At 37.9% G+C, this 24,748-nt stretch overlaps 1 protein-coding gene across 1 annotated transcript; it reads right to left on the bottom strand.

The window, feature by feature from the left end:
- Positions 1 to 2,208: 2,208 nt before the first annotated feature.
- LOC107657839 (iroquois-class homeodomain protein IRX-1-like) lies at positions 2,209 to 4,445 on the bottom strand. Its single transcript, XM_016446111.1, has 3 exons — positions 4,014 to 4,445; positions 2,545 to 2,577; positions 2,209 to 2,220 (listed from the first exon to the last, which is right to left on the bottom strand). Exons 1-3 carry the CDS (start codon positions 4,248 to 4,250, stop codon positions 2,209 to 2,211), a joined length of 282 nt encoding a protein of 93 aa, XP_016301597.1. The 5' UTR covers positions 4,251 to 4,445.
- Positions 4,446 to 24,748: the final 20,303 nt, after the last annotated feature.

The following is a 24,748-nucleotide window of genomic DNA, read 5'->3' as shown; positions in this document are numbered from 1 at the left end:
CTGTAATGACTCGAATAACCTATAGAGGTCGCTGCAAGCTTTAATTTATTAGCAATTCGGCACATTCTTGTTTCTTGCATCAATAGAGTTTTGGATGGAACAAGAAATCCAGAGGGCAAGTTTAACTTAAAAAAAATATATACAGCCTTAATATGAAAAAGCCATGTAAAATCATGTAGTCAAAACAGCTGAATATCATAGGCCGATCACATCAATTCGATATGAGTCACTTGTGTGTAGCTGTATGTAGCCATCATTTGAACACACTTAAGTAGATATTACTTTTTTTTAATTACGTCTTTGTTTATTGATTAATTTCTATAGACTAAGTGGTTGCATTTGAATTATTTAACGGGAGAATAAATTAATTTCGCTTTCAAAAAAGATAACACATCCCGTTTAACAGCGGTTTATACTTTAATTTGAAACTGGATTACCATTTGGCCACTATTTAAAACGGCAATATTGTGAAACAAATAGTAATTATTAGGTTATGAATTGTAAACAATATGAGCGCTAGTGTCTCACGCTGATGGCGCTGAAAGGCTCACACACTCCCTCACAGCTGAATGTCACTCTCCTCAACTAATTAATCATTTATTATCGTATCCAGTTTTTTTGTTTGTTTTTTTTTTCATCTGACAGATTAGATTTTAACCATTTGATTTTGTTTGCACAGGGCGTTCCCACATTATTACTTAATGATATTCCCAGCTGCTTCGGTCCATTTTCCGCCGCCAGCAGCCATCTGGTCTCTTATTAGCACCTCAATGCATTTGCAGCCAGCTCCATTTAACAATTGAATTTGAACGCTCCCGCAACATATCTGGAGATCCATTCTGGGCCTCATGCAAACTAAACAACCGACAGCTTTCCCCTCACTTTTAATAGCATTCGTTAGTATTATCGGCGATTATTAATAATGAAATGATGTTATGATGTATTCAATAATAATAATAATAAAATGCAAAAGACAAACAGAAAAATAAATGCTGTAACTTCACTGAAACCTCTTCAGAAAACGAACCAACCCACAAAAACCCGTCAAAAGAATACTTTGAATGTGTCTATAATTTCATTTAGTTTATTAGACAAAATATATGATTCTGAACAAACTCCGTCAACTCGCTATATACAAATGTGGGTCACCTTAAAGGAAAACACCAACACATGAAGACAAAATAAGCCTACCAGTGTCCCACGGCAAGGAAGGGAACACAGGTGTCATTATGTACAACTCCAGCGGCGCTAATCAAACTCGGCCTTTTGTTTTAGAGTAACTGAAGGCTATGCTGAATTGATTTAGATTGCATTGTCCCTTTATGAGTGCCATCGGTCCTTTATGCGGGGCAAATGTCTTGATCAAGCGGAAGAGAGAGCTGTGAGGACCCTCTGTGTCGATTCCTGCTGGTTTCTGGGGCTGTGGAGACAGACAGAGGGAAATAACTGTGATGTGATGATGTCCTGTCTTCACAACAACAGCCTGACGTTTTAAAAACCGAGTCATTTCACGTTAACCACGCATTGAAATTCCCCACACGTTATAATATAGTTATAATAATTACATGAAAACCGATTATATATATACGTACCATGCAATCAATTATTCCCCATCCACATAAACATTTACAAAAATATTTATGTGATGACTTTCAATACAATATGGCGATTTACCAGCTCATCCACTGGCGCGTGTTTAACGCAGGAGATACATAAATAACCACAAGTCAAGTCACCAAAACCCCCGCTGTGTGTGTGGAGGGGAAACCGTGGCCTTTTGTCACCAGGAAAAGCACAACTATTTATTATAAGCGCTAAGCGCAGATTTCTCTCTGCCTGTCTGCTGGAAATAGCTTTATCCCAAGAGTCTTTCTCCGATAAGCGGTTTTAAAAAACAGCCGTTCGATGCGTTTCATCTCGTGTGATGATAGCAAGCTGCTGCTGCTAATAACAATACTAATAATGAGAAAAAAATAGAAAGAACAATAAGAAGAATATAATGCAAATGTACCTGTCGTGAAGAGGACGAAAGGATGACTTTAAAGGTTGCGGTGGTGATTCATTTCTGAGGACGCTCGCTAAGCGCAGATTTCTCTCTGCCTGTCTGCTGGAAATAGCTTTATCCCAAGAGTCTTTCTCCGATAAGCGGTTTTAAAAAACAGCCGTTCGATGCGTTTCATCTCGTGTGATGATAGCAAGCTGCTGCTGCTAATAACAATACTAATAATGAGAAAAAAATAGAAAGAACAATAAGAAGAATATAATGCAAATGTACCTGTCGTGAAGAGGACGAAAGGATGACTTTAAAGGTTGCGTTGGTGATTCATTTCTGAGGACGCTTTCCCGATCTGAGATTTAAAAACAAGACACAACGCTGGAATTAGATTGACTGGAATTGGAATTTTGCGCAGCATTTATTGTAAGCTACAGATTTGTTTTTATTTTATTATGTGTTATATATATATATATATATATGCCAAGACATTGAGGGGAAAACATAACAACAGCAATAATAATAATACTAATAATAATAGCGACATTTACGCCAGGGCTGTCTTTTAAATCGTACTGAGAGCCCTACAATGAGATCCACAAGAAAAAAGCAAGAAAAAATCATCCACGTGGCATTTGTTACACACTACAACGCGCACAAATTAATTCGGGAATACGCTGTGCCAAAATTCCATATCGAACTTTCACTTTCTCTTGCTAAATTATCAATAATCTCTTCCTATTTCAATCTGGTCTCCTCCAGAAAACTTGACATTTTTTTTTTGTGCTTGGAATATTGTTTTCCTCGCCGATATTTTATAACTAACGTTTGTTTTGACCTTTGACCAGTATTGTTATGTAAAAAAGCTAGGCCACAGATAGTGATCGATATTTTATAACTAACGTTTGTTTTGACCTTTGACCAGTATTATGTAAAAAAGCTAGGCCACAGATAGTGATAACGCACAGAATAGCCTACATATTATCCCAAACTTAATTAGAATGACATTCTGAAAAATTAGGAAAAAAAAAAAAAAAAACCCGGCCAAGGATAGTCAACGTGATCGCATTATTTCGAGTCGGATGTGTGTATAATTAAGTGTATGTTTAATGTAAGGCTCGCTCGCGACGTACAGGTCTTAGCCTATTACCAGTGCTATTATTTTTTATTTATATAACGTTATACAACAAAGACGTAAATGTACTACAATGATAGATAGCCTGGCCATCGAAAAAGCAGAACTGTGAAAAGTATTTCGCTTTTTCCCCCCTAAGAATTAAATTATACTTATATAATTTTAATTAATTTTCCGTGCAAAGGAGATTCATGCACGCAATTTGAAATTAATTTATTATAGGTTAGCGAATGGCAAAGCTTATTAATAAATCTCACTTTCAATATTTGTCTTTTTTTTTGGTGGGGTGCAAGGGGATTCCTACTGTTAAGTATCACATTTCAACAACAACTATTTTTGCCCCTTTTATAACCACTGCTATTTTTATCATTTAGAGACAGCATGAGGTAGCCTAATAAAGTGTAGAGCAGTTTCTGAGCCAGCAGGACCGTTTCAAACAATAATTCGTTTTGCATTGTTTTCCTGCGCGAACATCAACAATTCTGGATCGAGACAATTTAAATGAATTATTAAATGTAAAATGAAGCTTAACTAGAATTATAGCATGTTTTAAAAAAGTAGAAATTTGGCACAGGAGTCTTATCACGAAAAACCCGAGCAACTGTTCTGCAACTCCAAACCCGAGTCGCGATAAAACTTTGCTTACGGTGTGAAATGGCGGTCGGAAAAAAAAATTGCAGGTATTATGAATTTCATGCGTTCCAAATCCATAATGTAATTTTAAGATAGCCTAGTCTGAATGTTAAAATCTGCGGAGAAACTTCCCATGCACAGTGCAAGCTTAAATTACACTAACCAAGCATGTGCGGCTATTTCTCTGATCAATTAAGAATAAAAGCAATAAAGGATAAAAACAGAAGTCGAAAGTACATCTGCTTTTCTTACCATCTGAGAGAAAAGAGCCAGATCGGCGCTGGTGTAAGGCAGAAAGGCGCTGTAGTTGTGCCCGTAGGGGTACATGCCCAGCACCGAGGACACGGCAGCGGCGGCCGCCGACGCGCTTCCCCCGATCTCAACGCTCCCTCCGCGGGACGACGGAGTCAGCACTCCCGGCCGATCGCCTCCGTACACCGCCTGGGAGGCACTTAAATACTGCGGGTAACCCAGCTGGGGGAAAGACATCTCCTTCGCCACGTCGCAAGCCAAAACAAGGCAAAAAGCAAATAGCCCACCAACGCAAGAAGTGAAAGAGTTTCTCTCTCTCAAGCAGCACAGAGTGAGAATGGGAAACGCTCGTCTTTAAATCTCAGCTTCTCTTTTGCAGCAAGTCCGTCGGATGTGATCAGATCAACAATTGAGCTCCAACTGATGTCTCTGCCCCTAGGTCCTGGGCTGATCTCTCAGATACAATTTGAAGTTGATGCTTTGATTGGCGTCCCAGGCTCCTCCTCGTTGGCGCATGTGGTTAGTGCATTGGCCAGGGCCGCTTTTGCACTGTTTGGAGGATTGTATGTTAAATGTTTAGCATTAGAATCCATTCACTGTAGTGTGACAACCTGTCTACACGATTTTACAGCTGCCCAGCACTGGGGAAATGAACTGATAGGCACGCGGAACTTATTTGAATGGCTCATAATTCTTATAAACTCTGGGGAATGAAAGCAACACTCGCGATGAGACTGATCTTCATAAGGTATTGACGATCAAACAACTGTATTCTTTTCGAGGTGCGTTTTTTTTTATTTATTTTTTTATATTGCTAATATTGTGTATGGGATTATACACATTTGGTAAAAAAATGATGCTCTGAATTGAATTATTCAAATTAAACACTTGCTTTACTGTTTTCTTGGAGTGAGCTTAAATAATTAAAGATGTGCATTTCCATACTCTAAACCTCATGATTTTTTTCCCCCTTTATTCTTTTTTGCTACTGACAGAAATACAGTTTCTAATGCATGAACTTCCAAACGACTTTTAACTGATCATACAGGCTTTAATTATGCGAATTATAGCATATGCCTTTTTTTTTCTTTGGTAGAACAGATTAATTAATTGTTCTCGATATTGTCAGTTAGGGCAGAAAATGTGTGTCAAACAGTCTCTAAAACATTATAACACGTCTTTCTCTTTCATTCCTCCCCTCTCTCTCTCTCTCTCTCTCTCTCACACACACACACACACACACACACTCTTATAACCCAGAGGCACTTACAAGCATACACACTGGGGTGGGGGCGTTGGGGACTTTGTATTTATGTTTCATTGTTAAATACTGAACGAGGTGATGTCGTGAATAATCGTGAGCGCTTCATTAGCATGCACACGAGCGCCATTTAGCCACAAACCAACAAAATTATTAATACCACTGATAATAGTCACGACAGTTAAAGGCTTCGCCTGTGGTCTAACAGTTTGTGATTTAATGTGTGTGCGGCAATAATAAGCTGACTAATCCTGCCACATCTTTACCAAAATACCTCCCACTGATAATAATGAACTGTCTTTTTTGCTTAATATATGCAACGTATAATAAACATGCGACGTGCTGCTACTTTTCAGAAACGGGATAAAATTGACAGATTAGTTTACAAAATGTGATTTTCGAAACGATTAAATTTTGCATCTTTTATTATTATTATTATTATTATTATTATTATTATTATTATTATTATTATTATTATTATTATTATTATTATTATTATTATTATTATTATTATTATTATTATTATTATTATTATTATTATTATTATTATTATTATTATTATTATTAACTAAATTAAAGTTGCAAATAAAATGTACATTTTTTATTATTATAATTAATTCGAGACATGAAATGCATGCTCTTGATTTGTCCGGGACTCGCTGTCATGGGGTCGCTGCTCGAGCGCTTCTAAAGTTGTGCTCGTTGAAAGGATATAGTGGATTTAATACTTTAACGGCTCAGATGAAGCCAGTGATTGTGATCTGCCCCAGATGGCCGCGAGTGGAGGATCTGTTGAAAATATCTGAGGGCACTGATGCCAATCAGAGGAACACATCAGACAGAAGGAGGAATGGCACTGCTGATAACCCGCTGGAAACGCGCAGAGCTGAATATCATGCAGATATGACACTGAGAATATTTCTGAACGACGGAGACACAGACGTTAAGAAAGGACATTCAATCTTGAGAAATGTGGTAGAGAAAAAAGTTAGGCGTGCTCAATTACTCGCTTCTTATTTAAACATTCACTTTTGACATTTTATTCCTTTAGATTTTTTTTTTTTTTATATATATATATGAGCATTTATGGGCTGCAAGGTTACATTTATTGTATTAATATACTATTTACTGCAAAAATAATAATAATACAATTTTAGACTTTATAAATGCGCTTATTTTATTTCTTTATTTTTTCAAAGTCTTTTTTTGAAGGTGAATATCAAGTTTCCTTTTTTTTCGGGTTAATAGGGAAAATTAATTGCAAAGGGGTTGCAGTTTGACCCTCGTCAAACAAAGGCACGTGTAATCTATGGGCAATAAAGCGTGTTCACACTTAACTGATTTATGGTGCTTGTTAAAGTCCCATTATCACTTCCCCTGCAATAGCAACAGCGAGAAAACCATGCAGCTTCACTGGAAACCTGTAGCATGTTCTCATCTGTTTAAGACAGGTTTCTAAAAAAGTAAATATGCATTTTTTTAAATAAATAATAATATATTTTCTCTCTATATCTGTGCATGATGAAACTTATACTATGCATGTGTATGCAATGACATGCGTGCATGTATACACACATGTCTATAAATTATGGAAAGGACACTAGTACACATGCCCTTAAGCAAGCTCTTATTTTTCTGCTCTTCTTCTGTCATATAAATAGCAAACCCAAGCTTAGCAGAGCAGTGATTACAGTGCGGAATCTGCATATTTCAAAGGTTAACGGTGTTTTTGTTTTTTTTTTACTCTAGGAATTTTTTTTTAGACTTTTAAACCAAAACAACAACAAGAGACACGCACGCATTTCATGGTGGAGTTTCATGTGCTGTTTTATATTCAGAATCTGAAGGGTTTCAGGCTGGCTGTACATTACTGACTCTGCTGCTGTCTGAGTGTCATTATAATATAAACGCTGTTTGTCAAAGCTTTCTTATCCAAGCTCGCTTTAATGCAGAAATGCATTTAAGAAAAAAAAAATACCAGTATTTATTTTCTTTCAGACCGTTTCTGTCATCTGCATGCAAGCCTCACGAGACAGATCTTACAACACTGGCTCTTGTTTGTGATTGGATTTCATAGAACTCAAAAATCAATGCGTTTCTCAAGCATATATATATATATGAGCATTTATGGGCTGCAAGGTTACATTTATTGTATTAATATACTATTTACTGCAAAAATAATAATAATACAATTTTAGACTTTATAAATGCGCTTATTTTATTTCTTTATTTTTTCAAAGTCTTTTTTTGAAGGTGAATATCAAGTTTCCTTTTTTTTCGGGTTAATAGGGAAAATTAATTGCAAAGGGGTTGCAGTTTGACCCTCGTCAAACAAAGGCACGTGTAATCTATGGGCAATAAAGCGTGTTCGCACTTAACTGATTTATGGTGCTTGTTAAAGTCCCATTATCACTTCCCCTGCAATAGCAACAGCGAGAAAACCATGCAGCTTCACTGGAAACCTGTAGCATGTTCTCATCTGTTTAAGACAGGTTTCTAAAAAAGTAAATATGCATTTTTTTAAATAAATAATAATATATTTTCTCTCTATATCTGTGCATGATGAAACTTATACTATGCATGTGTATGCAATGACATGCGTGCATGTATACACACATGTCTATAAATTATGGAAAGTACACTAGTACACATGCTCTTAAGCAAGCTCTTATTTTTCTGCTCTTCTACTGTCATATAAATAGCAAACCTTAGCTTAGCAGAGAAGTGATTACAGTGCGGAATCTGCATATTTCAAAGGTTAACGGTGTTTTTGTTTTTTTTTTACTCTAGGAATTTTTTTTTAGACTTTTAAACCAAAACAACAACAAGAGACACGCACGCATTTCATGGTGGAGTTTCATGTGCTGTTTTATATTCAGAATCTGAAGGGTTTCAGGCTGGCTGTACATTACTGACTCTGCTGCTGTCTGAGTGTCATTATAATATAAACGCTGTTTGTCAAAGCTTTCTTATCCAAGCTCGCTTTAATGCAGAAATGCATTTAAGAAAAAAAAAATACCAGTATTTATTTTCTTTCAGACCGTTTCTGTCATCTGCATGCAAGCCTCACGAGACAGATCTTACAACACTGGCTCTTGTTTGTGATTGGATTTCATAGAACTCAAAAATCAATGCGTTTCTCAAGCATGTCAATGTACATTCTTTAAGTACAGGTGTAGGGCAATTCTTACAACACTGAAACTCGTGTAGCAAAACGAAAGCAGGGAATGGCATTCAACTAAACTGTCAACTTTAAACAGCCAAAAGCAATGAGATCAAAGGCATGCGCTGGAGTCTCTTCTCTCTCTAGATTACAGCCCTAACGGTTTGAACCCTTAATGCTATTAAAGGGAACCAGGACATCTCTCCCAACCATGGTTACTGAGTAAATCCCCTCTGGACTCAAAGATGACCAGAGCCGCGTTTGAGTCAGCAGTGGTCAAATGGAGCTTTAGCACCGACTTTCAGCACCAACCATCATTGTAACATTTTATGCTCTGGGTTTTTGGGAGAGATGCTGCAAGTGCACTGATTTAACAGGCCCTTGATCCACAATCTTGGCTGAACAGACTGTTTGCATCTCAGCTTGTGAGCTTATTACGGCCAGGCTCATGTGTGTCTGTAGGAATAATCACTGCATATATAAATATACTCAAAATTGAATGTGCAACGCAAATTGAAAATATCAAGTACTGCTTGATTTAAGAAACTATTCTATGAAGGATCCCATGCAATGTGTGTGGAATCATGCGTGGAATCAACTGCTGAAAATGCCCAGGATCCTTCAGCAGTTTGGGAATGTCTTGAGATTATCAATGTTGGGAACTGTTATCACGTCAGCGGCCTGCTGGACCACACATGATTGTCCCCTATTGTCCTCTTCTGTCTTCGGCGAGTTGACATGAGGTTAAAAATCTCTGGTATGCCCCTCTCGCCCAGGAGAGATTAACAAATTATATGTGCTGAAATCTAGTCCAGCTAAATTCGGAAGAAAGCAGTTACCACCAACCATCACAATGTGCCGTTCGCTCCCAGCCCACAAATAAAGTTTATCCAATAACCCCAAATATCCCCCAACACCGCAATAAACCGGAGAGCAGTTAAATGCCTTATTAGAGTCCTGCTCTAGGAATTTGAGAGGAATGCCTAAACCACACCCAGGTACGGAAACGGGGAATTTCAGGCTAATAAAAGACGTGTGTGGAAATGTCATAAGGCCAGAGTGCAGTGTGTGCGGCTGACAGCAGAGCATATGGAAAGAGATTTTACCTCGTTGTAGCGACACCTTGGCAGTGAATCTGCTACACTACTGGGCATCTGCTCGTTTGGCACTTGCCTGTAAACTTTCCACTCGATTGCAAATTCGCCAGAAAGGGACGGAAGCATATATTAGTTGTTATAGTGCATTTGTCTGTAACTTTATTATTTTATATGCGTCACCATTGTATTATTATTTTCTTTCTTTAATTTTGATTAGAGAACAGATTATGCTTTTGTTCCTTATATTTAAATAAAAACACATTAACACACAATGTAAAAAGGGAACAGTAATTGGAATTAAGTCACATGACTAGTATATTCTATAGTCTGTGTCCTAAAACACAACCATCGATTCAACACTGAAACACTTTTTCCACAGGACAACAACAAACACATCAAATAAGTAGGAGAGTTTGGGGCTAGTTATCACAAGATGTATATTTCAGTAACTATAAGATTTTGAGTGAAAATTCCTATGCTATACAGGGGTTTTGTATATTTTTTGTGTATACCTTAAACCCTAGCTATCTATCTATCTATCTACATGACACAAAATTACACTCTTAGCTAAGGTTAGGATATTTTTCATAATGGGGCAGTTTGTCACATTTTATTTGTAGTAATTTTATACAATACATTACTTAAAATATCTGTTGATGCTAAAAAAAAGTTGTATTTATTTTTTTGTGTTTGTTTTATGTATATATTTTATGAATTGTTTTATTTTCATATTTGTTTCAGTTTTAGTTTGTTTTGGTAACTACGTTTTGTAGGTGACTAAATGCAGTAGAAACTGACTTTCAAAAATAAGCCTTCTCTGAGAAATAAATAGCTAGTTAGGTTGGGCTGGTAGATGTGGCTGTGTGTGTGTTTGGGTTAATCAGTGTCTTTCTCCCTGGATCCCACACCTCTTGAAACACTTGTAGGGTTTTAAGAAAAAGGCAACAAAATCTGCTCCCACCCACAGACCACCCCAGCATGCTCACATATCAAAGGCTGGCCAGGGTGCTGGCCATCCCAAAGGGCATTGTCAATGCTGATTAGCGGGTGGGTCACCTCTCTGAAGTGATTGGCTACTGAGAGAAAAAGAGAGGCAGAGAAATGTGAGAGGGGATGTTAATTGTTTTGGCTCTTTTCTAAGGAAAACATATCACCATGTGATCTAGTGGAGGTTAAGTACCCTCACTGCCACAGGGCCAGAGGTAATTAATAGACAGAATGGCTGTGTTTATGTGCATTAGTCTTTTATGGCTCTTTCAGTTGTAATGGTTTGTTAAATGGAGGCCTCCTCTCACCACAGATTGCAGGCTGATAAAAGACATCAGGTGGCCTGCGTTTAAATCTCAAGCACCTCACTTAATCCAAACCAACACCTCCACAATACCACTGAAGTGTGTGAGCAGAACTAGGCCAGCTTTTTTCTCCCGACTTCTGTTGAAAGAATCATGAAAATGATGTTTAAAAAAATGATTACATAATTCTGCATTTGAATGGAAGTTTTACAGAGATCATTTAGCTTTACACTTGTATAATCTATTCCTTTTAGTGAATGTGCAAAATTTGCCCTTAAGATATTTATTCAAATGCACAGAACACACATGCAGATGCACACCCACAACGTGATACAGAGCATGAAAATCTGTTAATTGAGTTTTCAAGAAGGCCTGTCCAAATGATGGATTTGTGTGTATGCAGGCTCTGATATCATGATATCTTGGGACAGAATTGAAAGGAGAGTTGCACTTTTAAGTTTAACTTGGACATTTTATATGTTCTAAATCTGCTTTAATAAAATAAATCCTGTTTTAACTCTTACCAGTCATCCGTTTGTCTTGATTTATCCTCTGCTTATCATAGTCATCCATCTTTAGATCAGATATGTTCCACATGCATAAGAACTTTTTTTCTTCTTCCTTTTTTGCTCATTTAGATATTGAATGAAAGCAAAGTAAAAAGCAGTTTCACATTAGCCTGACATTAGTATGTCTACACATGATCAGGTTTGTAGTTATCAGTGTTGTTAGATCTGGAGCATTATCTCCAGGTGAACCGCGAACCGCTATGATCAAGCGTCTAATAATCAGCCAGGCTCCACGTCCTGTGATGCGTGTTAAACAAACACAGATTTCTTTCAACTCTAGATTACTCATTCACCTTCAGGCACAAAGGGATGCACTGGACTAAGCCAGCGTGCCTCATTGAACTCTCAGCATCTATGAAGCCGCTCGCCACGTACAAGGTTACGGAGCGGGAGGGCATGGAGGGGTCTGGCAGGTACGGCCTGGCAGAGCTCGTTCCTCCGTCCGGGATCGTGTCACTTTCGTTCAGGGCTGAACGCTCTCAGGCGGAGCGTCCGGGGTTCTGGCCCAAGAGGGTGGCAGGTTGCATCCCCCAGTTTTGTATCAGCTCCACGTAAAGGCGGCATTGATCCCAGCTGAAAAAAGCCATCCAAACAATGAGGTCCAATAGCAAGTCCATTTCAAGGGCCCAGCTGATTGGAGTCAGGCAATGCCGGCATTAGAGATACTCAGCTGGGCTGGCGACTCGCAGAGTGGACCGTGAAATCTCTTGTTAAAGTAAGAAAAATAGTGTTTGCTCAGTAATTGAACAATTTTATTTTAGCCCCACCGGCCCCGGCGGCCCCCGCTCCTTCTCCTCCTCCTCCTCGCGCTCCGGCGCTCCCCTCCCCCTTGTCTTTGTGTGAGTACCCATCAAATCTGGATCGATCCTGCAGTGTCATTGTGTAAGGGGGTTATTTATGTGGGCATCCAATCTCCAGCTGCTGTTGTATTCGGGCAGGGAACAAGGCCAGAGATTTTGTTAACAGCGAAAAGAACATCAGAGGAGACACCGCGGCCGAAGCTCCGGCGCTTTCACAGCCGGTTAGTCTTTAAGTAGTGGATGTATTGAGTTCATCCTGGTGAAATAGACAACTAATTTACTGCTTTCTCTCTCCATCTACATGGATTACGAGAGGCAAATGAGACGACCGCGCGACCCCTCCTGGCCGGCTCGCCAAAAACGAGGCTTGGCCCTATCTGCCGGAGAAATGAACGATCCTATTTATGTTAATGCATACATGAGCGTTACACAGGTTTTCCCATGATAAGGCTATAGGTTAATGAAATGCTCATTTCATTCTAGCAGTTGTTTTCTCTGTGAAGTTCCGATAAGTAGCGAACCAATGAAGCCTGTAATTACAATCTTACAGAAACCCGGCCAATCTGTATATAAATCTCACCATCCAATTACAAGATGTAATAATTTTGCAGTCAAGCTGGTAATGAGGTCTAATACCCATGCATGTGATAATCCCCCCTGGATGCTGACTCTATCAGATGTTAGCTTTGTAATTATGTGAGCAAAAAATCATTATTTCATGTTCAAGTAGAAAATGAGGTTGGTGGGAAGTTAATTTTCTCTATGCTCTGTGAAGCATAGACAAGAATTTAATGATTTAATTACAGTTGTTAGCCCTTTTTTGCGAGAGGCTTAAATCGAGCTAAGCGTTTTTCATAGCCTGATATCAAGAGTCCGGGAACATCAAAGATCATGACGGTGGCGCGTGCACATGAAGCGACGGGCAGCCCCCAGAATCTCCAGGAGCGCCCATCTCCTCGGAATTTTGGTTATATCCTCATCGCCAAGGTAACCGTGTCCCCAGGACACAGCCGCAGGATAAAAGTGACATCAACAAATATTAAGCGCTCTGGCTTTCTCTGCCGCTCGCTAATCCACTGTATGTGAATTTGTCATATCAGATTACTATGACAGTCATGGTGAGGTGGAGTGGAAAGCATCCACCCGCCTCAAAAGGACAATATAGTTTTCTCTCCACCTTTCTGGGAATTTCAAAACGGCTTCTGAGTGGTGTCTGTAGCCCTCTGATTTCCATATATCCTTTATGGAGGAGAGAGCGAGCGAGGGAGAGAAACAGTAAATACATTCCTCAGAGTAATCCCTAGAAAGGGGAATGCTTTTTGCGAGCGGAAGAAAGCGCTTTGAGCTATGTAATTCAACTTCACAGCGACACCAGCTACTTGTTTATTCAAGGGTTGGGGAACGCTGCTCCACTCCCTTTAACAGGCCTCTGTGAAGACTGCCAAATATTTAACCTGTCCTCTCCCGCCTTTCATCTGCTCCCGCAACTTGACGCTCGAGATTCTTCTCACCGCTCTCCTTACAAACTTCTACTATGATTTGAATTTGACTTTGCAATAAAGGGTATATGCAGTCGAGGTGCTTTTTCGTTCAATGACACCACAGAAGCCCTGGGAGGCATTTGAAGCCTTTCAGAACTCCAGGTTTGGGGAGAAAATATTTGTAAATGACTTGTCTTTGGTCGTGCATTCGAGTCGTTGGAATTAAGCCCTAAAGCTACATACATTTGAAACACTCCAATGCCTCTTGAAATCTCCAAAGGTGACAATTGCACATCCCGAGGCGTGAAGAACAGATCCTCAGCAACAATGGTGCTCTCGAGCGCCTGCCTCCCACAGCACTTCGGGTCCCTGACCTTTAAATCTTCCGCCCTGATTTCGGCGCTTCACTGCGTTCTGTTAAACAAGAAGTGTTGTGACCCATAATTGTGGGCAGGCTCTCAGCAGGTTGGGAGAGCTCTTTCCGCCAGAGTGTCCAGTCCGGCTCCATCTGCTGCTGTCTTGCGCTGGTCCCACTGGGAAGCCCGGCTAATTTTGCAGTCAATTAGCAGAAGGACGCCTTTTGTTCTCTGGCCGTCCCAACGGGCTGCTGTGCCAGTCTGCCGCGATCTATGGATGCTGCATTCAGATGGTGCGCAGGGCTGTTTTTCATTCTCCCCATGCTTTCCGGTGCAGGGCCCTCGCTGATCCTTTTGACATTGTTGGCCAAACGCTGTCGATCGCAGTGAGCCGCGCGGAGGCTTGAATGACGAATGTGAGATGGACGGAGAGTGCCTGGGTTAAATTCGACCGTGAATGAAAGGCATTAGAGGCTTCATTAGCTGTTGGATTAGATGTCATAAAGCCCTCATGGGTACATCATGAGCAATGAGTATGCTTAAAACCATTGGATTATCACTGCAATAGACTAATTCTGCACAACACCACCGACACGAGATTCTAATGTGCTATAACCACACCAAATCTGTAATGATACATTGGAGAAACGCCATTCAGTTTTCATCTGCGAAAGAAAATTGATTGAGATTATATGTTGATTAACATTAGGTTTTGCTCATAATAATCTTTTATATATTTGTCTGTTCCTGTAAAACAAATGCCTTAAATGCACTATAAATTGCTTTTATTGCATATGCCAAGCAAATGATGTCGGATTACACTTCAATAAAATTGTAGTAGTACTTTTTTTTAATTAATACATTTATTCAGCAAGGATGCATTGCACCGATCAAAAGTGTCAGTAAAGACATTTATAATGTTACAAAAGACTTTTGTTTCACATAAATGCTGTTTTTTTTTGTTTGTTTTTTTTACTTTTAATCTATTAATCAAATAATTCTGCAAAATAAAATGTATTACAAAATATAAAGCAGCACAACAATTTCTAACATTGATAATAATCAGAAATGTTTCTTGCATTTCAGCAAATCAGCATATTAGAATGATTTCTGAAGATCATGTTATATATTAATGATAGTCATATGCAATAATGTATTTGTCATATTTGGAGTAATTATAAAATAAAATATAATAGTCAAACTTACTTGCTCTGCTTTGTGACCTGTAGATGAAGTGCTGTCACAGTTATTGATGTACATTGAATGTGCTAAATTACTTCTATTGCATCTGACAAAAAAATAAAAAATAAAAATAACCACAATACATCATGTCAATGCAATGCCATGTCATGTCAATAAATGGTTTATTCCAATATTCATCCTATTTAGGATAGTCTTGTATAACAACATATCTTATTTGGAAAAATATGATACTTCCCTGCCCTGTTTTGTAGCATGTAGATGAAGCTCTGTCACACATGCCGACATACCTTGAATGCACTATAAATTTATGCATCTGCCAAATCAATTCATCCACCAGTTTAACAACATGCCATGTATATTAAGTCCATAAATGGCTTATTCTGACATTTGAATATGACTCATGGCGAATGCACTTTTGATTAGACTTTCTAATCATTTTTTGGTCCTGTTAAATATGGTAATGGTGTCTGATACGTGAAACCGCCCCGTTCCGCCCGGTAACCTGTGGACGAAGCGCCGCCATTAGCCGGCAGTTACAAATGAGCTTCGCAGCCTCTCCGAGCTCTTTTCTGATAGATGAAGCGCCCCGTCGGTCTCACCCCGCAGTCCCGGAGCAGCTCTACCTGGCCTCTTGCCGCGCTACCTGTCTCAAGTTAAGAAATAATTTTGGTCCATAAAATATTCAAGGTGGGTGGGGAGGGCCGAGGTATCAGGCAAGCAGGGAAGGTTAAAGAATTTCTTAAATTTTTACAGCGTGACAGCCTGTCCCACATAAGCCCCTCAGCTGTCTCATGTTCTGGGGCAGAAATGATCCTCTGTGTCACGACTGGAGGAATGATGCTGAAAATACAGCTGCGCATCACAGAAATACATTACAGTTTAACACATATTAAAATAGAAAATGGTTATGTTAAATTGTAATATTCCACAGATTTGAAAGAATAAGGTTTTGTGTAACAGGGTATCATTTTTTGAGGAATTTGGATACTTACCTGCACTGCTTTGTATCCTGTATAGATAAGGTGCTGATGCACATATTGATATATATACATTAGCCACAATACATTATAAGTAAATGACATGTATAATTATGTCCATAAAGGGTTATTAAATATGATTTATGGTGTTGGCAGAAATGATCCTCTGTGTCACTCTAATAGTCTAGAATTACACTTGTTTCACTGTCACTAGCATATGGGGATGTGTAAACCCCCTAGGCCTGTGCTGCCTCTGCTTTCATGGCATTTAAAATGATAACATTTGGCCAAGCTAGTTTTGACAGAAAGAGTGAAGCTCTATTCTCTCTCTTCCTCCTCCACAGCGGGCGCTTCGCTGACAAAGACAGCCACCAGGGGCCTGCCACCGAGCGGCCAATCATCAGGCTTTTTACTGGATAATGATGGCGGGCTCTGACTCTGTTAATAAGGGCCCGAGCACAGAGGGAGAGCGGCGTCAGAGCTGTTGGGCTGCCATTCACTTCATTATGGGCTCTCTTATTATAGAGCTATGCTCTCCTCCACCTGATCGTATCGCAGTGTTCTCCAAACGGATCGGACCGACTCAGAGGCTTTCTGATCAACTCGCCTCTCTCGTTTTTATATGAAAGGAATCACAATGTGTACAGAGTCAAACATGACTTGACATTCAAGTCACAACAGCAATCGTACAGAATGGGAGAATCAAGCTCGTATGTTATTATTTTATCTTTTCCAAACTATAACAAGCTTTAAGAAGTCTCCAAAAAACATCACAGAAAAAGCATGTCGGCCTTGTTATATTCAGTGTATATATGCACCTTCTACATTCATACAAAGAAGTTTATCTGAGAGAATGTCTAAAAAACATCTAAGCCATATTTGATTGGCAAACTCAGAATATAGTATTTATGGTCATGATAAATTGTGATTATATGAAACAACATTTCCTTACGTGTTCCACAGGAAAATAATAAAAAAAAAAATCAAATCAAATCAAATCAAATCAAATAATTAAATAATTCTCTTCTGCCCACCAAGGCTAAATTTATTTGACCAAAAATACAGTAAAAACAGTCATACTTATTTACTATTTTATTATATTTAAAATGCATTTTAATATATTCTGTCCTTTAAATTATATTTAAATATAAATATGTTCATATATTAAATTTGAATTGTAAATACATGTATAATGTTACAAAATTCTGTCACTTTTGATCAATTTAATGAATTCTTGATGAATAAAAACATTAATTATGTTTTGTTGTGTTTTTTTTTATTTTTTTTTTATCAAACTTCTGTATGTTAGTGTATCGGTGTATCAAAAAAAAATCTAACATAGATAACATTGATAATAATCAGAAATGTTTCTTGAGCAGCAAATCAGCATATTACAATGATTTCTGAAGATCATGTGACACTGAAGACTGCAGTAATGATGCTGAAAATACAGCTGCGCATCACAGAAATAAATTATATTTTATGTTACAATAGAATGCACAATACATTAAAATAGAAAGCATTTATAAAATAAAATCAATCAATCAATCAATCAATCTTTTTTATTCCAGCTATTTATTCCAAAATTATTCAAAACTTTTGACCAGTAAAGTATATATCATTTTTGATTTTTCTTTCTTTTTTTTTTTCCGGTAAACTATACCTTTAATAAAAGTACATATAAGCATGTTAATTCCCAAAGGCAATATGTCAACATGATGTAAAATGAATGTGCTTTATGTACTGGTGTATCCAGGCATTATAAAGGATAAACTGCATATGAAATAGCGATGACCGACCAATTAAGCCTCCGTCACTGCTGCGTTTCTGCCTCCCCTCTTTTCTTTCCTTGACGTTTTCTCTCACATGAACAGACTCCAGCAGCGTGACGGAGTCCCTCTGGATTCGGCCTCTCAAGTTGTAAAAGTGGGAATCAGCAATCTCTGCTTTCTACACCAACAGGGAGCGCGAGGACAGGAGCCTGGAACAGCCCTTCCGTTATTGAGCCTGCAGGTTCAGGTCGCGGCGCTTGTGGGTGAGAAACCCCTGCTCTCGCACTATTAATCATTATGTGACCCTTTAACACCTGCTACTAACTCTCTGCCTCCAACTGCTGCCGTATTGATATCATTCCCTGTTGATTTCTTCATTTTCCGAGCCCAGCCAGGACCGAGCCCTTTGAAATTCCTCATAAATGTCAGTAATTGTGCATCAGAGTTCAATGTATTACTTTCCCACTGTCGCTTTGGCTCGCTATTTTTCTTTTTTCTCTCTCTGGCGCACACACAGGCGTGCATGCAACTATGCAGCGGAGCCTCATGTATTTTGATGATATAAAATATGACCACATTTACATGCAAATAGAAGTTTGAGATTAATGGTGAAGCAAACAGTAAAAAAGGAAGACGGCATGGTAATACGCCATTATGCTGTTTAAATACATTTACCCGTGTTTGGAAGCTGAATTAGCATGGTCTGAGCACCACACACACACACAGACACACACACACACACACCATGCATTTCTTTACTTTTGACTCATAATCATCAACAAACTGTCATGTGGTTGTGTTAAGATTAGTATTAATTGACTGGAAATCATAAGTGTGTCTTAAAAGACAGAGCAAACCTGATTGACAGTCTCAGGACTGTCCTGCCAAAGCAGGGGCCACCAAAGGCCTCGTGATATAAAAATAATAAATCAATTTCTGTGGGCCTGGCGTTTGGCCCCGCAGATGAAATGATGATTTGAATATTTCACAACTTCATCTAGGAGTGGAATAATCTATCAGTCACTCAAACGTCTGAGACGAGCGACCAAACAAACACCCCGAGCAAATGTCACTCATCTCTTACCCAAAATGATGCTGACAGCTAAATGCAGATCTCAATTTTACAGAGAAGGATTCATTACCTCTGAATAATAAATGGCAAAATAAATTGTCTAATCTTCTCTTTGTACACTGTCTGCTGGGGCTGAATAACAATCTCCAACAATCCCAGGCTCAAGAAGGCACTGGAGAATAATGGCTTGAATTGTCGGACAGAACACATTCAGATATCTTTCTGATATTTTCAGTTAGATAAAATGCATTTATATTTACAGATGCCTTTAATAATAGAGCCGTTTAATCATTCAGTTCTACAGGCAGCATGTATACAAAAAATAAAAAATAAAATAAAATTGATTATATTAATTATATATAGGATGGTTTGATGATAAGGATTTTTTGTTCTATTTGCCCTTTTAATATTTTCAGTTTCAGTTTCAGTTCAGTTTTTTTTTTTCTTAAAGAAAGAAAGAAAGAAAGAAAGAATTAGTAGCATTTTTCTATGTCAGAGATAAATATGTTAATTTAGATTAAAGGAAAAAATATATATCATTATATTTAACAAATTATGTCATTATATTATTTAATTAAATATCTAATTATGTTTTTAGCTTTCAATAATATTTAAAGTAATATTAATATTAAAGCTATGTATACATAATAATTACAAAAATACATAAACAGCTTGCTGGAAAATAACGGCATATAATCACTAATGTTATTGACAACTACTGAAAGATTTGCTGTGTGATTTGTCAACTTTAGTGTTTTATATATACAAACTATTCATTCATTCATTTATTTATTTATTTTTGTTTGTTTGTTTTTCTCTGCATGAGAAATGTTGCTTTGATAACTATTTTAATTTATTTTATTTTATTTTAGTTTAATTTTTATTGAGAGACTATTGTTGTTTTTATTAATGTTTTGAATTTGTTTTTATTTTTATATTTTGGCTTTATTTTTATTTTACTTCGAGTTTTAGTAATTCTGTTGTGTGTCATCATTATTATTATTAATATTATTATTATTATTATTATTATTATTATAATTATGTGTAAACTGTTTGTCTTAATTTTTACATTTTTGAATTTAACTAAAGGTATTTTAGTACATAGAGTTGAGCTAAATAAAAATGAGAAATGTTGCCTTGTAAAGTGTTGCTGTTGTTGTTGTTCTCAGAATCTGATGGCCCAGAGTGAGTGTTCTAACAGTCTCTGATGATCAGGCTCTGTGTTCAGTGTTGTGGATATGAACTCTTCATTAAGTTCCCGTGTGTTCCTGCGGGAGAGAGATGGCCAGCGCTGGGGCCCCGGTGCGTCAGGCCGCTAGCAGGCCAAACGCACGGCCTCTGACACAGGGATCGATCGCTCGCGGAGGGCTTGAGGGGCAGACGCGCAGCCTCTCTCATTAGCTGACCAGACGAGAGCAGAGGTGCGAACTCAGCCGTCCCAGAGGAAAACACTGAGCAAACTTACAGCAGCTCCTGCAGGGCCACGACCACGACAACATCAGCGCTGCTCACACTACAGATATTACAATGTTATGTGCAAATTCACAAACTGTTCAGGTGTCTTTCTTTCTTTTGTTGCCATGAAACCATATGTGCAATTATTTCCTCAAAAAAAATAAAAATAAAAAAAAAAACGTCTGAAAAAAAATGGGGAAACACAGCTAATTGTATGTATGTATGTATTGATAAAAATCTAATAAATTAATAAATAAATAACACTATAATAATATTTAACTGAAGTATTTCATAATAATTGTAATTTATATAATAATAATAATAATAATAATAATAACAAGCAAGCAACATCTCTCATTTTCATTTAGTTTAACTTGATGTAAAAAAAAATAACTAAAACTGTAATAAAAAATATAATATAAATTAAATGGACATATTTAAAATACACAAACAATAATAAAAATGACAACAAAGACACAACTAAATTACTATAACTTCATGAAGACTGAACAAAAATTTGAATAAAAATGGGAAATCTAAAAACAAAAACAAAAAACAACAACAAAAATACTTTGAAATATAAATAAAAAAAAAACTACAATAATACTAAAATAAGATAGTATAATACTAATACTAATAATACATCGCAGATATAAAAAAAAAAAAATAAAAAAAAAAAAGTTAAACCACAGAGCTTTTATTTGAGTGAAAAACCAGGGAAACTTCTCTTTTGAAATGCTTCTCTTTTGTTGACAGCAGATGTATAAACCATTCTCATTACAAACGTAGGAAGATGTCTGGTCGAGTCAAACAGCACTTGCAGAGACGGAGTTCATGCGGAGCAGCATTTATGGTCTTTGTGATTTGACAATTGCATTAAAATCATGTCTGAGTCATTGTTAGAATTAATTAAAAAAACTGAGTAACACTGTTTCATTTGCTCACCAACTCTGAGTTTACTCACATTTGTCGCTTGGCCAGTGTTAATCTTAGGCCCTGACTGTAGCGCATTGACTCCCCCCAATGCTAATGTGCTATTGTGTTTCTAATGCGTTTCTCCAGAGCTTCAGAACTTTATCTACTTCATTCAATCCACTTCTATTGATTTCAGTGCATCCAGCGCACACCTGATCAGTGCATTTCCTCCGAGTCAAACTCAGCTACGCTCTATCATGAGTGAGAAGATATTTTTAATCAAGTTGATTGCTCTCTTTCTTCATCTACCTCTCTTAAACCGGCACACACCTCCTCGCCACTTTAAAGTGTAAAATTCAAGCCGTTAAGCAACAAGATTGTTTCCTTCTCACTAATTAATTGGACAGAAAGGACTGATTCAGTGGTTTTACAGCACAAAGTGGCTGCTTATACTAACAAGACTCAGATAAAGGTGTCGGGTAATGAGAGGAGAATCTCATCAGGCCGGAGTTTACATCTTCAGAACAAAACAGAGCAGCCTAAGGTAGTAATCACCACAATGTCAGCGTATTTATATTTGTGTTTAAAGGCCCTGCATAATCAGGCTACTTCACGAGGACGAGAAACAAGAACAAAGAGGCACTGGAGGTAATTGGTGAGCGGCCCCGTTCCCGCATCCCACCGGCACACGGTTAAAGAGATAAAACACGGAGGAAACTGATACTCGATGCTCTTCGGGAAAATCCTCCCTCCAGACTACGAAGATTGAGTGGAGCCCAGGTGCCGGGGAATTGCTCGTCGCTCTCATTTTCTGCATTAAAAGTGTGCGCTATTTGACAGGCCTGCTTACGGCTGTCTTTGAAAGCATTTTTAATGACTCTCAAAGCAGCGCTGCATTATATCGAGTGCCAGCTTCCCATGATATTCATACATTAATGGGCTTTCCAAGAGCTCCAAACGAGTCTCTCTAACAAGGCGACATAAATAGTTGTCACTGAAGCAAATTCATTCCCCACTCAGGGCAAATTGCTCATAAAGAAATCTCCGGCCAAAGCACCGTTCTCTGCGGTAGTTTATTGGAGTTAGCCGCATATTTGAGGCTCTTAAGCGGTGACATTATGTTCTCGCCACTGTTCTGCTTCAATCTTCTGGCTCTACTTGAAAATGACAGGAATATGTAGAGAGGCCACTTTCCAGAGTTTCTGGTTGTGGATTAATTTCTGGTCGGGTGGAACGCTTGAAAGGCTCCAGAGACGGGAAACGACTGGATGTCAAATTCATTTTACTGAATGAGGCATATTTTTTTTGTACTGTGAAATTATTGGTCGTATACACTATGATTCAAAAGTCTGGGGTTGGTCAGATTTTGTAATGGTTTTGTCTCTTCTGCTCACCATGGCTGCATTTATTTAATCAAAAATACAGTCAAAAAAATTTGAAATATTATTAGACTTTAAACAGCTGTTTTCAATGTGAATATCTGTTAAACTGTAATTGATTCCTGTGATCAAAGCTGAATTTTCAGCATCATTACTACAGTCTTCAGTGTCACATGATCTTCAGAAATCATTCTAATATGCTGATTTGCTGCTCAAGAAACATTTCTGATTATTATCAATGTTGAAAACAGTAAAAAAAAAAAATAGAACATTAAATATATCACATTTTATATATATATATATATATATATATATATATAAACAATGTTTTAAGTAATAATATTTCACAATATTGCTGTTTTTGCTGTATTTCTGATCAAATATAAATGCAGCTTCTGTAAGAAGAAGATACTTTTTTCATAAGCATTAAACTATCTTGATTATTCCAAATTGTTTTCCAACATACATTATTTTTTCTCAATATGTCAGCATTTATTGAAAAACATAAATCTTTTGTGCCATTAGAAATGTCTTCTCTGTCACATTGTATTTGTCCTTGTTGAACAAAAGTATTTCTAAAAAATCCAACTGACCTCAAAAATTTGAACAATAGTGAATTGCAATTGAGAAAGTAGGATTTAAACAAGAAGCCGAAGTAGGTGCACTAACAAGCAGCACAATTTCACGGACGCTGGTCATTGTTGGTGAGAATCCAAAGAGGAAGCGTAACTGCTGGGATCGCTCTGGGGTTTGTTTGGTCCTGCCATCTACACAGGTTGCTCCTCTGACTGAAACCAGATGGTTTGCTTCAGATAATATCATCTTGCCTCTCTAAAAAAAGAGGGCTGGGGTCTTTCACACCATGCTCGGAGGTCTTCAGCTACTTTGTAACGATGCACATTATTCATGCCACAACATGGGGTCTCGCAATTCAAGCTGTCTGTTTACTCAAAAGCTCGAAGCAGCACCATGTCCAGAAGCTTTGAGGGTCCAGCTCAGGCCTGAGATCAGGGCTAATGTGACACCCGAGGCCTAATCTTCTTAGTGGACCAGGATAAAATGAGTATCCATTACCGAATCAACCTTCATCCACCCCCTCCTCTCGAGCCAGCGGCCCTCTGATAGCCAGCCATGAGACAATTGCTTGATTGGGCCCTTAATCAGGTATTAGCCACTAAAGCTGTAAGGGAAAGCAGCTAATCTTTATTTAAATAAATTATTAATTATTTTAATAAAATTTAATTTTCTCCATCTGCACTTGCAGACCCAACTGGTTTGGCCCTGCTAGATCAAAGATGGCTGGTAAAAATCAGATTAGGGAGCGGAGAGGGGGGCGAGGAGCAGGCCAGAAGGGCCACAACGGGCCCAATCCAAGAAGAGCCCCGCTTTCCTGGCATAATCCTAAAGGTAAGCTTGCCGTTTGAAGCACAGGGTCTTTGGTGCTAGCGCTTCGAGAGAGTGGAAGGAAAGAGGTTAACAAACAGTTCTTAGTTTCACATGTGCGTGCGACATCTATGCCAACACGCATGCAGAACGAAAGTCAGGTAATTCTTAAAAACCCAGCTAACAGCAAATGTTTTCGCCATCAAACGTTCTTCTGAGAAAACATTTGTGCAAAGTTCTCTCAATGTATTAGAACAAAAACATAATTTATACATTGCTTACATAAGTTTCTTTTTGAAACATGTCAGTTGGACAGTAGTACTTGTTTCAGAACGTTTAGAGAACATTCAAAAGTAACGCTTGATAAAATGGAATGTTCCCTTAATGTTCGCATAATCAAGAAAAAAAAAGTTTTTTTTTTTTATTTTTTTAACATTTACTTTTTTGATGTTCAGAGGACGTTCAGAAATAACATTAATAGGAACTTTAGGGGGTGTTTACACAACACCGTTTTCAACTAAAACCTTTTTTTTATGTGTTTTCCTGTTTATTTACACAAC

This window comes from Sinocyclocheilus anshuiensis, unplaced genomic scaffold (assembly GCF_001515605.1).
Source record: "Sinocyclocheilus anshuiensis isolate Anshui unplaced genomic scaffold, SAMN03320099.WGS_v1.1 scaffold303, whole genome shotgun sequence".
In the NCBI taxonomy this organism is placed as follows: Eukaryota; Metazoa; Chordata; class Actinopteri; order Cypriniformes; family Cyprinidae; genus Sinocyclocheilus; species Sinocyclocheilus anshuiensis.
This window is presented reverse-complemented; position numbering and strand designations above follow the sequence as displayed.